Source organism: Melospiza melodia, chromosome 1 (genome assembly GCF_035770615.1).
Source record: "Melospiza melodia melodia isolate bMelMel2 chromosome 1, bMelMel2.pri, whole genome shotgun sequence".
Lineage (NCBI taxonomy): Eukaryota > Metazoa > Chordata > Aves > Passeriformes > Passerellidae > Melospiza > Melospiza melodia.
The window spans coordinates 144,769,725-144,782,874 of NC_086194.1; the positions used below are offsets into that span (position 1 = coordinate 144,769,725).

The window sequence follows — 13,150 nt, forward strand, 5'->3', positions numbered from 1 at the left end:
GTTAAGTTGCAGCTGTTGGAGGCTGAGGGAACACGTCAACCTGTTTTCTGAACTTCACGATGTAACCAGGGCAGTTTAATTTTATATAGTGGCAGAGCACTGGAACAGGCTGCTGAAGAAGGTCCTGGATTCTCACTCTCTGGAGACATTCCAAACCCACCTGGGCACAGTCCTGTACAACCTGCTCCAGAGGTGAGCCTCCCTCAACGGGGAGTTTGGGCTAGATGTACTCCAGAGATCCCTTACAACCCTAACAATGCTGTGATTTGTAATTTTATGTAAGCCACTAGAAGGCAACCTAGGCTCAGTGTTCTCTAGAAATGCCAAGCTCAGCCATGCAGAGTGCCCAAAGCAGTACAGCAGTATGTACCAGCACTGCTCTGAACCAAACTTAAAGAACTGCTTCAAATAGAAATGAAATCTCCTTACTTGTTTACATTATCCTCCATGTTCACAGGACAATACATTCCTCACATACACTTTTATTAAGCTTCTCACATTGTAATTAAGCACACATTCTACATCTGACATGCTAGCAAGGTTGTCAGGAGCCAACTTTTTTTCCTCCAGACACCTGTGGCAGTTGAAGTTTCATGGATTTCACACAAATGTAGCAAAACTTGTTTCCAGTTCTAAGCAGGGTGATAAAATGTTCTAACCATGTGGCAGAAACACATAAAACACAAGAAATTTGAGAAGTACAGCAGACAAAACAAGATGCAGGAGGACACATCTTTTAGGAGAGCTACACTGAGCAGTGACACTGTGCACCTCTCCAAACAGACTTCTGGGGCTGGCAGCAGGGGTGTTGGCTTAAATACATTTAAAAAGAGTAAGATGGTGTAGCAGATGTTTTCAGGGCTCAGCCTACAAGAGAAACAACATTAGGCTATAGGAGCAATTCTCCTGATGACTACAAAAGAACCACTTCTGGGGTCAGGCTTATTCTTCTAGTCCATGCTTTGTTAGTGTGAATATGACACCACCATATGTGAATGAATCTATTTGTGACTGGTCCAATGTTCAGAAGAGTGTTATCTTACCACAGTGACATCCTGCACAAGAAACAAGCCTGAAAATGCTGTGGTGACTGAACCAAACCAGCACTATGAGGCATCTGCTTCCATCTGCATTGGTCAGAAGTTTCTGAGGTGGACAGTGCACGGGCAGATGGGTAAGTTTAGATGTTCTATCACCTTTCCACACCTGCTGGATTGCTGGATGAGAAACATGCTCAAAAGACAGTACATTCCTACTCATGTGTGATCCTGCTATAGCTTGTGTAAAGCCTGCTGAAACTGAAGTCCTTTCTGTAGCTGGGAGTGATCCTTCCTCCTTGTCCAGCCTCCTGTCCAGTGTCCCTTGCAGGCAACACTCAACTGAAACAATCACAAGGGAGTGAAGTAACAAGCTTCAGTTTGGCAGCAGCAGTAGATTCATAAGGATTAAGTTGAGCAGTAATTACAGATTGGAAAGAAAATACGCATCCACAGTATCTGTACAATATAATTATCTTCTCAAAAGAGGTTTTTTTCATTGCTATATTTTAAAGGTTGTCTCCAAATTACAGGTAAGTCCTTTAAATGCTTGAAAGGCATAGAAATTCCCCTTCCCACACAAAATCCCAAACTATGTATTTTAGCTTCAAAAATATTTTGAACCCACAAACAAGCTTGGTATCAGTTAATCGGGTAAAATAACTACGTGCTAAATAAAAGCACATTTGGTGGAAGGAGCGCAGAGAATGTTACAAGTGTGCTTGGTCTTCCTTGCAGCATCTGGCAGTGGGTAGCAGGACAGAAGCAGAAATCTCAGTGGGTCTCCTCCTCTGTCTGTTCTGCAATAGTTTCTGTGGCACTGGCATTGGCAGCAGAATTGAGAACCTCTCCAAAGTCTCCTCCAGCAGGTTTGCTTCCTCCAACTTTAGACTAGAACACAGAGAGAGCCCCAACAAAGCATAGTAGTTAGTAAGCATGCCAAACATGCTTAACTGTACAAAACCAGTATGTCTGGTTTGATAACTCTCTTCAACAAAGCAGCTTTTCCAGGTTTAGGAGACCTCCACAATATTCTTGAAACAAATCTGTACATATCTGGCAGGAAACACTCACCAGCAGATTAACACAGTAATCTCCCTTTGACTTTGAGATACACGAAGCAGCCCTCATTCCAGGGCTGATTCCAGAGTCCAAAGGCTGATACAACCTCAGTTTCAAGAGGATAAAGGCATGAAGCCTTTCAAACCAAGAAGTCTTTAAGAGATTCAGAGTTAAAACTCGCTACTTTATTTCTCAAGAAAGAACTTTGGACAGTTTTGAGGTTTAAGACCAAGTCCTGAGCTCTTCAGGGGAGCAGAGCAACTATGTTACTTTCTCCATGTAACATGTTTGCCCTTTGACTTCCCTCCGCCCATACGCTCTGTGGGACTGCAGGGATGTTAATGTCAATTAGTTGCAAGAAAAGAAGGCCCAGTTCCCCTTGCTATCACTTGCATGCTTCTCATTCAGCCCAGTGTGCCCAGGAGAAGTCAAATCTGGTTCTGATTACACAAATTAGTTATTTTTGAAGTGAGTTTTTACCTGGAGAAGTTATTAATGATTGTTTCTGACACTTGAGGCTTTCAGGAGTGAAGTTAAAATTAAGGTGCAAAGGCCTTTTGTCTTTTATGCCAGAAATGAGAGATGTATCCCAAGGTATTCTCCTGTGTAGGATACTAGTCCCTAGAAAGGCCTGAAATAAAAGCCTAGACAATTCTGGATAGCTAGCATTAGGTATTAATTATTTTGCATACCTAATACTAGCTGTTTGTGCAGGTTAGCTGGCTGCTAGTTCTTCTAAAGGCATCCTCCTGTATGAGGTGCAGGCAGCCCATTACTTTATTTCCAAATCATTTGGCAGAGAAACTGTTTCAACAGGACTTAAAAAGATGTTCATCCAAGTACCTCTTCAACAGTTTACCAGTAACTAAAAAATAGGCTGCCCAAAAGAACTTGAGTCTTTTCTCCATATCCACAGCTGCACAATCTATAAAATGTTTTAGAAATTCTTACCTTGAAGTTTTCAACTTTCTCCTCAAAGGATTTGAAAGTAGGAGAATTTCTACAAAAATAAAAAAAAGGATCCACAGAATTAAAACCACATCTAGTTAACCTATAAACATCACAAACCAAGCAGACAGTTCCTTTTTCCCAACAGTAACAAGAGATTTGTTTGGGGCTCTTTCCCTGTTTTAAAGATACCCTAAGAATAGTTTACATCCTGATCCTCCCAAGTACTACAAAACTAAAATTCAGACATACTTGAATTGCAGGCTCACTTTCATCTTGGCAACAAAACATTGCCAGGTCCACAATAGGATCCTTCCTACCAGCATGGAAGGGAGAACTGGCAAGTATTTTAGGTTTAGCTTATTATTCTCAGTCTTTTCAAACATGTTTCTGGATTAAAGCATTTGTTCAGAAAATCTTAGTCATCACTTCTGGTTAGCCTAATACATTATTGCTGAAGAGAGCTCATCAGTTTTTTTTTTACTTTTTACAGGAAAACCAGTTTACTTTGCTACACGTTCAATAAATAAAACATGGTTCACAGTGGCATTTTCTGCTAACATGTTACATTTAAATGAAACTCTCCCTTGCCTTTAAGTGCCAAAGGCAGCTGTACTTACAAATAATAAGTTCTGCATACAAAAAGCAGGACAGCTTGGGACTTCCAGTGCTGAGGGCTGGTGTATAATTCATTAGGGTCAGAAAAGTGGCTTAATGCTCCAAGTAGCTGTCACTGCTACGTGCAAATCTGTGCAACACTTTTTCTGCCTTTATGTAGGATGGAAAATGCTTGCCTTCATTGGACCAGGACTAAGGATTACTCAAAAATGTATTATACAAATATTGCAGACAAGGGTGTTTTTCAGAAGAAGCCTACAGCTTCCCTTCTTGCTTTGCTTGGCATTTGTGTGGGTCAGCCACACTCAGCTGCACTCTTTTCCCTTGGGACAGCACACAGTGACACTTGTGTCAAACCAGACTCTCAGAGGGACACAGTGCCAAGCAAGTGGAGAGAAAAGGCAAGCACTCCAGATCAGCAAGAGACTTCTTGTGAAACCACAGGGGTTTTTTTACTCACTTTCATTTTCAAAAATATATGCCAAGCTACTGCCTTTAAAACTTGGAATCACTTAGTAACATTACACCTAACAAACAGGGAAAAGCTGTTATAGTTTTACACCTAACAGTAGGGAAATGTCACTTTCCAGATGTTTGATAACCACCTCTGTTAACCAGAAATAAAACAAATTTTACCCTATATGTTAGTGCAGGAAATCCATTACAAAGCTGGGTGGGTTTTTTGCTTTTTTATAAAACTATGTTAGTTGACTTAAGTTCAATGTGACTTGATTCCACACATGAAAATAAATAAACCAAAGAGCTGGATTATGCATACATTACCTCATAATAGGCATACTAATTGAATGTTGTATGGAGCGTATACTACATGCCAGCATTAAGAGAAAAGAAAGCAAAAGGTTAGTTTGAGGATTACATTGAGAAGAAATTGGCTTAGAGAGCTGACTTCTGTAAACTATCTTTGGTAAACAGCCAAACAGTCTTACACAGTCTTAGTAACTGCTTGGGTTTGCTTCCTTAAATTGCTTAGCCATGCACACACACACAAGTACATCAGAGCAAAAGCTGCAGCAACCTTTTTCTCTTTTAGAAAGATTCAAGTGCCATGCTTGTTAATACTTGTTCTGCTTAGCTGCAACAGTCTGTCTGCTCCTTAAGTTTCTCAAGCAACAGGAATCATGCTGCATTTACAGTTTTGGCAATAGTGAGTAGCAAACACTTGAGAGTCTTATAAATCAGCTAATCTTCCTACTAAAAAATTATCTCTACATCCAGAAGGCTTCCATTTACATTCAGTAAAGTTTTTTACACTCATCAATACAAATTATCTACTCATCCATCAACAAAAGCAGTCACATCAGTCAGTATTCAAGGTTGGATTTATGCTGGGAGCAGGATAAAGTCCTGTGTTCTGAAATTCATGGAGGATTTCTATAACCTGCCAGTGTTGCTATAAAGCTACTGTTTGTCCAGCAAGAAAACACATCTACTTCTAGAAGGTAATTGGATATAGATGAAGGAGCTCCTGCACAGCTTCAACACCATTACCACACACCTAATTTAGTTCCATACAGGAAATCCTTGTTTACTGCAGATACAAACAAGCCTTATATGTTAAATAATTCTTACCAAATACCACAACAATAACTGAGAGTTATTACAAGTGATGATCTTAGGTTTTCATAACTATATATGGAATGTCAAAATTTTCTGGGCTTTATGATGCCTTTCAAGAGAATACTTTCCAGGCAGTTGTTGGGGAAGAAGAGGAGGGAAGGGAAACAACTCTCATAAAATGTACCTCCAAACTTACAATTAGCATCTCAGCACAATCAATGGAAGATACATTCACAGAAGAAAAAAATGTTCTATGTTTATTGCAGAAAAAGTTTTATGAGATCCTTTATGAGGGCTCATTAGTAAAATACCATGATAGAAAAAAGGCTGAGATCCCTTAAGGCAGATGCACAACTATGGTTTAATCTGTAGTTACAGTGTACTGGGAATCAGATACACAAGGCCAGATGCTTTCCTGACACTTCACTAATGCACAGCTATGTTTCATCTATTTACCCAAGCCCATTTCTCCTGTGTTTCAATCTTATGGATGGCCTGGCTTCCACAGGCCTTTCCAGATCACAGACAAGCTGACTGATGATGTGGATTACTACAAGTTCTGGGCTTGCTACATAGCAGGTTTTCTTACAGAGCTACACTAGTTTCAGTCAATGCTCAGCCAATTCCCCTCATGCTGCAAGAAGTTTCTCTCTGCAAGAAGTTTAAGGCTAAAGAGGATTAAATACATATATTTACAAACTGTAAAAACTGAACAAACTATAGTGTATCACAGATGTTCTAACAGGTGTCTACAAAAGTTTAGTTTCATCTCAGACATCATTTAATAGAAGAACTATTCATGAATTCATGAAGAATTTACTTGCTGCTGGACAATACACTTGTGTATACCCTCAGTATCCAGTTTGCAAAAAAACACCACAAGATATTACATAGTTTTATCATACCATGATGTGGTTTGCAGGAGAACTGAATTAGATAAATGCAGTTGATTTTTTTAACATAAACCACCTATTCTTCAGGTAATGCAAGAGGCACAATTAAGCCTTGAACATCTTTATGAAGAGAACTTGTATTTCTTTCCCAAATCACAGAATGCCACACTAAACCACTCACTCAACTAGGCCATCAACTCAGGCAGTTTGAAAGACAAGCCCTCTTTGCAATGCTCAAAAGCAAACACCTAGCTTAAAAAAGACAATAAATAAAAGAGGCATAGTAAGCTGCTCTCCAATCTTCCGTGCATTTTGTATTGTATTAAAGCTTTCTTATCCTCTACACAATCATTTTTTAAAGCTACTCCATTGCCTCACATTTTGAAAAGGCACAAAGAGGTGTGCCAGAGTCCCAGCCTAGAAAACACAGCTCAACATACACAGTAGCCAGTTACTTTGTGGTTAAATTTCCAGCTGATATGTTATGGTATTTAGGAATCCATGATCAGAGATCAGACTTCTAAAGCAAGCAAAGAAAGTTATTCTGTAATCTCAGAGCAAGGCAAAGGTGGACTTTGCTCCATCATAGGGATGCAGTGCAAGAAGGGCCAAGTGCAAAGTCATGACTGCTCAGAAGCTACATCTTGGTACTGCTACTTTGCACAGAATACTGTTGCCTACAGAAGGAAAGTTAGCTTATCAAAACTTCAATAAATTCTTATAAAGAGAATAAAGGTATTAAGAAAAACCTAAGATGGAACAGAGTTCATTTTTATCATAACAAAGGGCAGAGAAAACAAATACAAAAAGGAAGCAAAAATGCACTGACATTGCACTACCAGTCCCCCTTCCTCTCCATTTCAGTAGTTTCCAAAATCACAGCTCCAGCAGCTGCCTCACTCCCTTTTGCAATTCCCTATTACATCACTTTGCAGTGCCCAAATCAAGATCTGTGTGTGATGTTTGCTGCATGGAATATGTCCATGAAATAGTCCAACAGGGAAGAAATCACACCACTGTAGCTGAGAAGTCCCTCAACCAAAACAATACAAGGGAAAGTGAAGCCAAAATGAAGCCAATGCAAGAGGTTAAGAACAAAAATGAACCTGCATATTCAGTACAAGTTCAAGTATCGGCCCATAAACTCTCACTTCCAGGAAAGAATTGAGGCATCTAAACTTTTCTGAAGCTCAGACTTGCCCTTAAGTAGTTATATAACCCTCAGACCTGAATTCAGATGAATTTGGTTCTCAAGAAAAACATCTTTAATATTTTGTTTCAAGTGCAACTAAGATCTTTAGCAGCACTAATTCTTCACACTTTTGTTTTGTTTTCTAAACACAGCTACCCCTGAATTTATATCGATACCTTGCATTTCCACCACCACCACGATTCTCCCTGAGAAGCACACCAACAGTGCAGACTTCTCTGATACTGTTACATTCTCTCCCAGGGGCACAGTTTCTGATAGAGTATTCAACACTCACAGAGCCTCTAACTGGAGTAATTAAGACACTCCTAAGGTATTCCTGAAGTAGGCAACAGATCTGAGTCTGTGCTTGTCCTTGTCCAGTGAAATAGTCCAATACTAATTGTGGAACACCACAGCCTTAAGGTAGAAATGTGACTCCTGCTAAGTGAGCAGCTGAGCTCTGTATCCAAAAGGAACAGAAAATTCTTCCAAGTTCTCACGGATGCTGAACAGGACATTTTTGAGACTGGCTGCTATTCTTGTACCTGATCAAACTGAGCTCACTTCAGAGTCTGAGTTCTCATAGCATCCTGTGCCCCTGCCCATCTCGTCCCCTGGGACAACAGCTCCCAGTTAGTACTCCAGTAGCCAAACCCCAACGTCTTTATAGAGATCCTACTGCTCTCTTTAGCTCCTTAGTGGTGGAGTACAGAAAAGATTAAGTCAGGCTCAGATAGATGGGCTGAGAGGCAATGGACAGAAGTTGTTACACAGGAATTTTAACTGCTGAAAACACTGAGTATTTGCTTAGATCAAAGGTAATGTAGATGAAGTAACTAAGATACTGGCATTGCTAAAGTAATCAACTCAAGGATTGTTTCACTGGACAAACTATGAACAAAGAATGTATAAACTATTTTACATTTAGACTCTAGTTATTTAGTTAGAATCACAATGCTAAACAGCCATTGTAATAGACACAAAAAGGGGGAAATCTCTGTTCTGCCATGGCACAAACACTGTACAGACAAAGAAGGAGGAATCCTGCATGCCATTGACCTCAACACCATATTCTGTCTCCTGATAAAAAAACTTGCAGCATCATTTTAGTGGGTTTATTTCTAACAAGGAAGAGAGACTTATTAATTATTAGGTATACTCAAGTTTCCATGTTTTGAGATAGTTACCAGGTGAACATGAAGAAACATTTTTCCCTGACATTTAAAGGGCTTCAGTTTTACCCTTACTAACATTGAAGAAAAGAAGAAATTACCTTTTACAGAGAAAACTTAAATGAAAAACTGTAATGGAGACAGTCTGACTACATGCTTAGTTTGAGAAGCAATTCTTGTGTCCACCTTACCTAAAGGAATGTGAAAATGCCTGTAGTCTGCACAATGCCAGAGTAAGCAGTAAAGAGAGAAATGAACTTCTGATAAATATGAAGAAAAATCTGTAACTGTGTAGTTGTACTCAAAGCATTTTCTCACTAGACTCCATAAAGCAAGAAGTTAATGGCAGCACTTTAAAATGGCTGATTTTATTACACTGCTGCCAAAGCAGCAATATTCTGTGAGAATGTGTGAATTTCTATTTGCCCAATAACTGAAAAATAAGTTTAAAAACAACAAATTACCTGTGGAGATGAATAATTGTATAGCTTCCAGTACTAAGAATTACATAATCCAGGAATTGTCAGCCAAGCATCTAATTGTATTGCATCCAGCAGGATTTTTGCAAGCAGCTCAAAATAGTTCTAAAAATTACTTGGCAGACTTACCTAATGTGTATGTAGGGCTGTGTCATTTGGCACAAAGTCAAAATATTGCATGCCAACAATATTTAAGAATTAAAAAGTGCCAATAGTCTCTTAAAAAATGTAATAAAATCAAGCCACTTCTATGAGGCAGAACAGCTTAGCCAGAAATAAAACAGACTTGGAAGGAATTGACACACAAAACAAAACCAAACAAACAAAACCCCAAACAAAAACAACAACAACAAAATAAAGAGGAAAACGACAAAACACAAACAGTGAAAGACATTAGTTGTTTAAATGTCATATTCCACCAGCTGAGAAAGAGAGCAGGAATGACAGTGCTATGTGTACCCCGCAGAGGCAGGCAGACAGTGCCACCTGCAATCACACCAGAAAAGTAAGAGCAGCAGTGGAGGCGGCAGCACACATCGCTTCTCTTGCCTACATAAAACACACACCACAGAACTCCTCAGCACCAGTGAGGACATACAAACAGATTCTGCAGCAAGTCTCTTACCTCCCCTAAAACAGTTGCTGAAGGCTCTGGATAGATTAGCTTTTAGAAGCACTAGGTATGTTAGCAGCATAAATTTATTGCAGTGATAATTGCTTAAATAAAAAATGCAATTACTTGGGAAAAGGTAAATAAACCTACCTGACATCTTCGAATTTCTTGGTTATGACTGAACCAACAGAAGAAAAAGCAGCAGAAGCCTTCTGACCAGCCTGAGACAGGGTTTCTGATGTTCTCTTGTATCTGGTTTCAAAAAAGCATTTAGTTTTTAGGTTTTTTTAATGAACACATAAGAAAAGTTTTAGTGTGTGTCTATTTGTATTAAATTCAGAGGTACACTTCAGCTTTGGGGTCATATGGAAAACCTGCTTAAGATGTTACTTTCAGCCTTTGCAGTCCCTTCTGGCTACAGCATCTCTGCCAGCTCTGACCAGACGCAGTTCACCAACACACACCTACTACCCCACCCCTAGAACAGATGCTATCTGCTATCACAGGATTTATTAAAATACAAAATAAACACACACATAAAACACCCCAATCAAGAAAAAAAAAAAAAAACAACTCCAAAAAATACAAGAGAAAACAAAACACAAATAAACAAAACAAAAGGTCTATTTTTTGTGCCAAGTGTCTATTCTTGTACCACACAGTTCTGTCAACAAAATTCACCCTAAAAAGTTTGAGGTACATCTTGTGACAATCTGTGGTTATTAACTGCAGAAGGCAGCTTGCTCTAGACCTTAAGTTAACAATTGTGTTTGGCAAGAACAGTAACTGTAACTTCATACTCTTCCTGCATGGGCTCAATTTACAACAATTTTTAAGGGTAGAAAATAAGGGTATTCTGTTGGACTTAGGACACCTTGGTATCTCAGATGTATCAGACAAAAAAAAAGTGTGTTAAAACAGCCCATATTTTGGTCAATCATTCTTCTTTAGCATGAGACATGGCTTGCAGTGTTCTTCTTTTTAAAAAGTCTGTTGATTTATCCAGAGAAATATTAATACAACTTAACTTTGTGTTATATATACTCATTTCACAAGAACAGAGTGTTTAGACGTGACACAAGACCTAGACAGTTTTCACTTCAGCAGTCTAAACAATCATCATGAGCTGGTACGTACGCCGTGGTTGATGTAACATCTTGCCAGCTTTTGGTAATGTTCTGCTTTAGTTCCTGTAGTGAGTTAATTCCCAGCTTTCTCTTGATTTCTGCTAGATGCTTCTCTTTGGCAGCTAGCACTTGTGAGAGCGTCTGGATTTCCTCTTCCACCTGTGGCACCAGAGTTGTTAACAAGTGGTTAACAGTTAACAAGGAATACACCCAACCATTTAACTATGTATTTCTTTAAAGCATCCACCAGACACCAGTAATGGGAGGGCTAACAGAGGTTTTTAACATTGCCTCACAGTCATTCCTAAATACTAAAAGGGAAATCTAACAGACACTACAAGAGCTAGTGAGAAAGTACTCTACCTGCAGCTAGCTCTGTTACTGGAACATGTACAAGGAAGTTGGTAACTAAAAGACTGCATAGTTAGAAATTAGTACCTATGATATGTAAAGGTTGAAGATTAGTCAAACCTGGGACAACTGCCAACCCTGTATTCTGCTTCCACGTCAGAAGATATACCAATGTGTGACCAGTACCAGGAAGCTCAGAGCATGTCTGTCATACACACATTTTGTCTCCTTGCTTCAACAGAAAGGTCCTTCTTAAGCCAGGATCTGGCTTAGACTGGATTCAGCCACAGGAGTGCCTTCCCCAGAGCAGGTGTGGAAATGGTGGAAGTCTGAGCAATCACACAACACAGCACCTGCTCTGTAACTAGAAACCTATATTGTGTGTGCTTCCTTCTTTACTCAGATGGTCACTTAAGCCTGGAAACATGACCAGATATGTCAGCACAGTTCTACAATGCCATTCTGTGAGCTTTATAGAAGTGACAGAGGCACTAAGGCCATACGTGTAAAGGCAAGGGCATCTCTCCCATCCTACTTCCTCATCCAGGCAAGATCACCCCAGTTTAGAGCAGCAGGCTGCCCACTCATTTAAGCTCCTTACAGGAGTACAGTTCCTTACAGAATCTTCAATGCACCTCTGTTTTGGATATCTTACATATCCTAGCAGGATCAGCCCACCCTCACTATCTTTGGCATGAAATGATACTCAGGACTGCCAAATACAAGAATGTATCAATGTGCTTAATTTAAAGCTAAACTTTGTTTGTTAACCTTAGGCTTAAGTTAGTGTCTTTCATAAAGTCCCATAGAGCTACTAAAGAAAAAAGACTGGCTGCTTAATAAAGCTTGACTTTGGCGTGTATCAGGCCTGAATATTTGCATGTCTGTTTTTCAAAGAATGCTACTTTTTCTCACCCTTAAAAATATTCTGTTATGGACAAGAACAGTAACATGGTTAGACATTAGCAATACAGTGCCTACCCAGATCCTACTACAAAGCATTATGCACGAAGGGAACAGCTTTAGCTACTCGACACCTGTTGAGACAATACTTGTGTTTTGGTTTCCAACCATGTTCTCTTTGCTGATTTAACCCCTTCTCACTCGAGGGGAAAAAAAATGGGTTAGGTATTTATGTATCTTAGTTTAAAACCTGTGTATTCAGCACTTGCAGCTTAATTCCCCATCACTAGAACTGGCTGTTCTTTTCTCCTTGACACCCTTCCTTCCTATCTGTATATCTATATACCTGCAATATACAGGAGTGTCAGCTTTAGACACTCAGAGAATAACTATGCAAAGCATTAAGTGTATGTTTAAAGATAACATTATTCCAGATTTTCATCATCAAAACAAGTTTAAGAGCTATTTGCAAAAGAATTACCTTGGCAAGCTCTTTTCTTAGCTCATCCCGTTCTTCTTCTGAGAGTGTTTCTGCCATATTGACTGTAGCAGCAGCATCCTCTCCAACCTCAGGTATAGAGTCACTCCTCAGCAGCCCTTCAGATTAATAAAAAGCATTAAAAGTGAGATCACCACAAGACTGCCAAACAGCAGCTAATATTAGCACACGGCTCTTCCATCCCAGTGCACAAAAAAAAAAACTGATGAGAGGACACCAAAGTCATGCTCCCCAACTACAGGAAGGAAACCAAAGGCATTTTATATTTCATTCTATCAAGCTGTATTAAAGCTCAATATAATGGCAGCTGCTGCTGTAATAGGAGACTGGAAACCTGTTGAGAACAACACATCCCACTGCTCTGTGACAGAAACCAAGACACAGAACACTATGTCCTGACCAGTGTTTCCTACACAACCTTGCCCAGGATTCTGTGTACATCTGGCACAGAAACTCTGGAAGTGCTGGAGATGCCCAAGGCCAATGCAGAGGCTCCCTCCCTTACTACTCTCTGGATCAGATTATGAAGTGCACACTGGGTGCAGCCAAAAGCGAGGCTAACAACAGTGGAGAAAACTACTGCACTGCAAGTATGAACTCTGTACCCTGCTTGATCTCTCTGTCCCTAGTAACTGGGACCACAGTGCCTAGAAAGTTGCAGATATCATGGAACTGGAA

General features: G+C 39.7%; 1 protein-coding gene across 4 annotated transcripts in view; it reads right to left on the bottom strand.

Annotated features, from left to right (window-relative positions):
- Positions 1–462: 462 nt before the first annotated feature.
- Positions 463–13,150, bottom strand: part of TPD52 (tumor protein D52) — a 40,861-nt gene continuing 28,173 nt past the window's right edge. For 2 of the 4 annotated variants that reach the window (XM_063170788.1, XM_063170764.1), the window contains exons 2-8: positions 12,455–12,570; positions 10,730–10,878; positions 9,743–9,844; positions 8,692–8,718; positions 4,449–4,490; positions 3,051–3,099; positions 463–1,928 (exon numbers count right to left, since the gene is read on the bottom strand). In XM_063170788.1, coding sequence (XP_063026858.1) covers positions 1,812–1,928; positions 3,051–3,099; positions 4,449–4,490; positions 8,692–8,718; positions 9,743–9,844; positions 10,730–10,878; positions 12,455–12,570 — 602 coding nt within the window. In that variant the 3' untranslated portion in view covers positions 463–1,811. The remainder of the gene's footprint in view (positions 1,929–3,050; positions 3,100–4,448; positions 4,491–8,691; positions 8,719–9,742; positions 9,845–10,729; positions 10,879–12,454; positions 12,571–13,150) is intronic. The other 2 variants (XM_063170771.1, XM_063170780.1) reach the window with 2 other exon arrangements.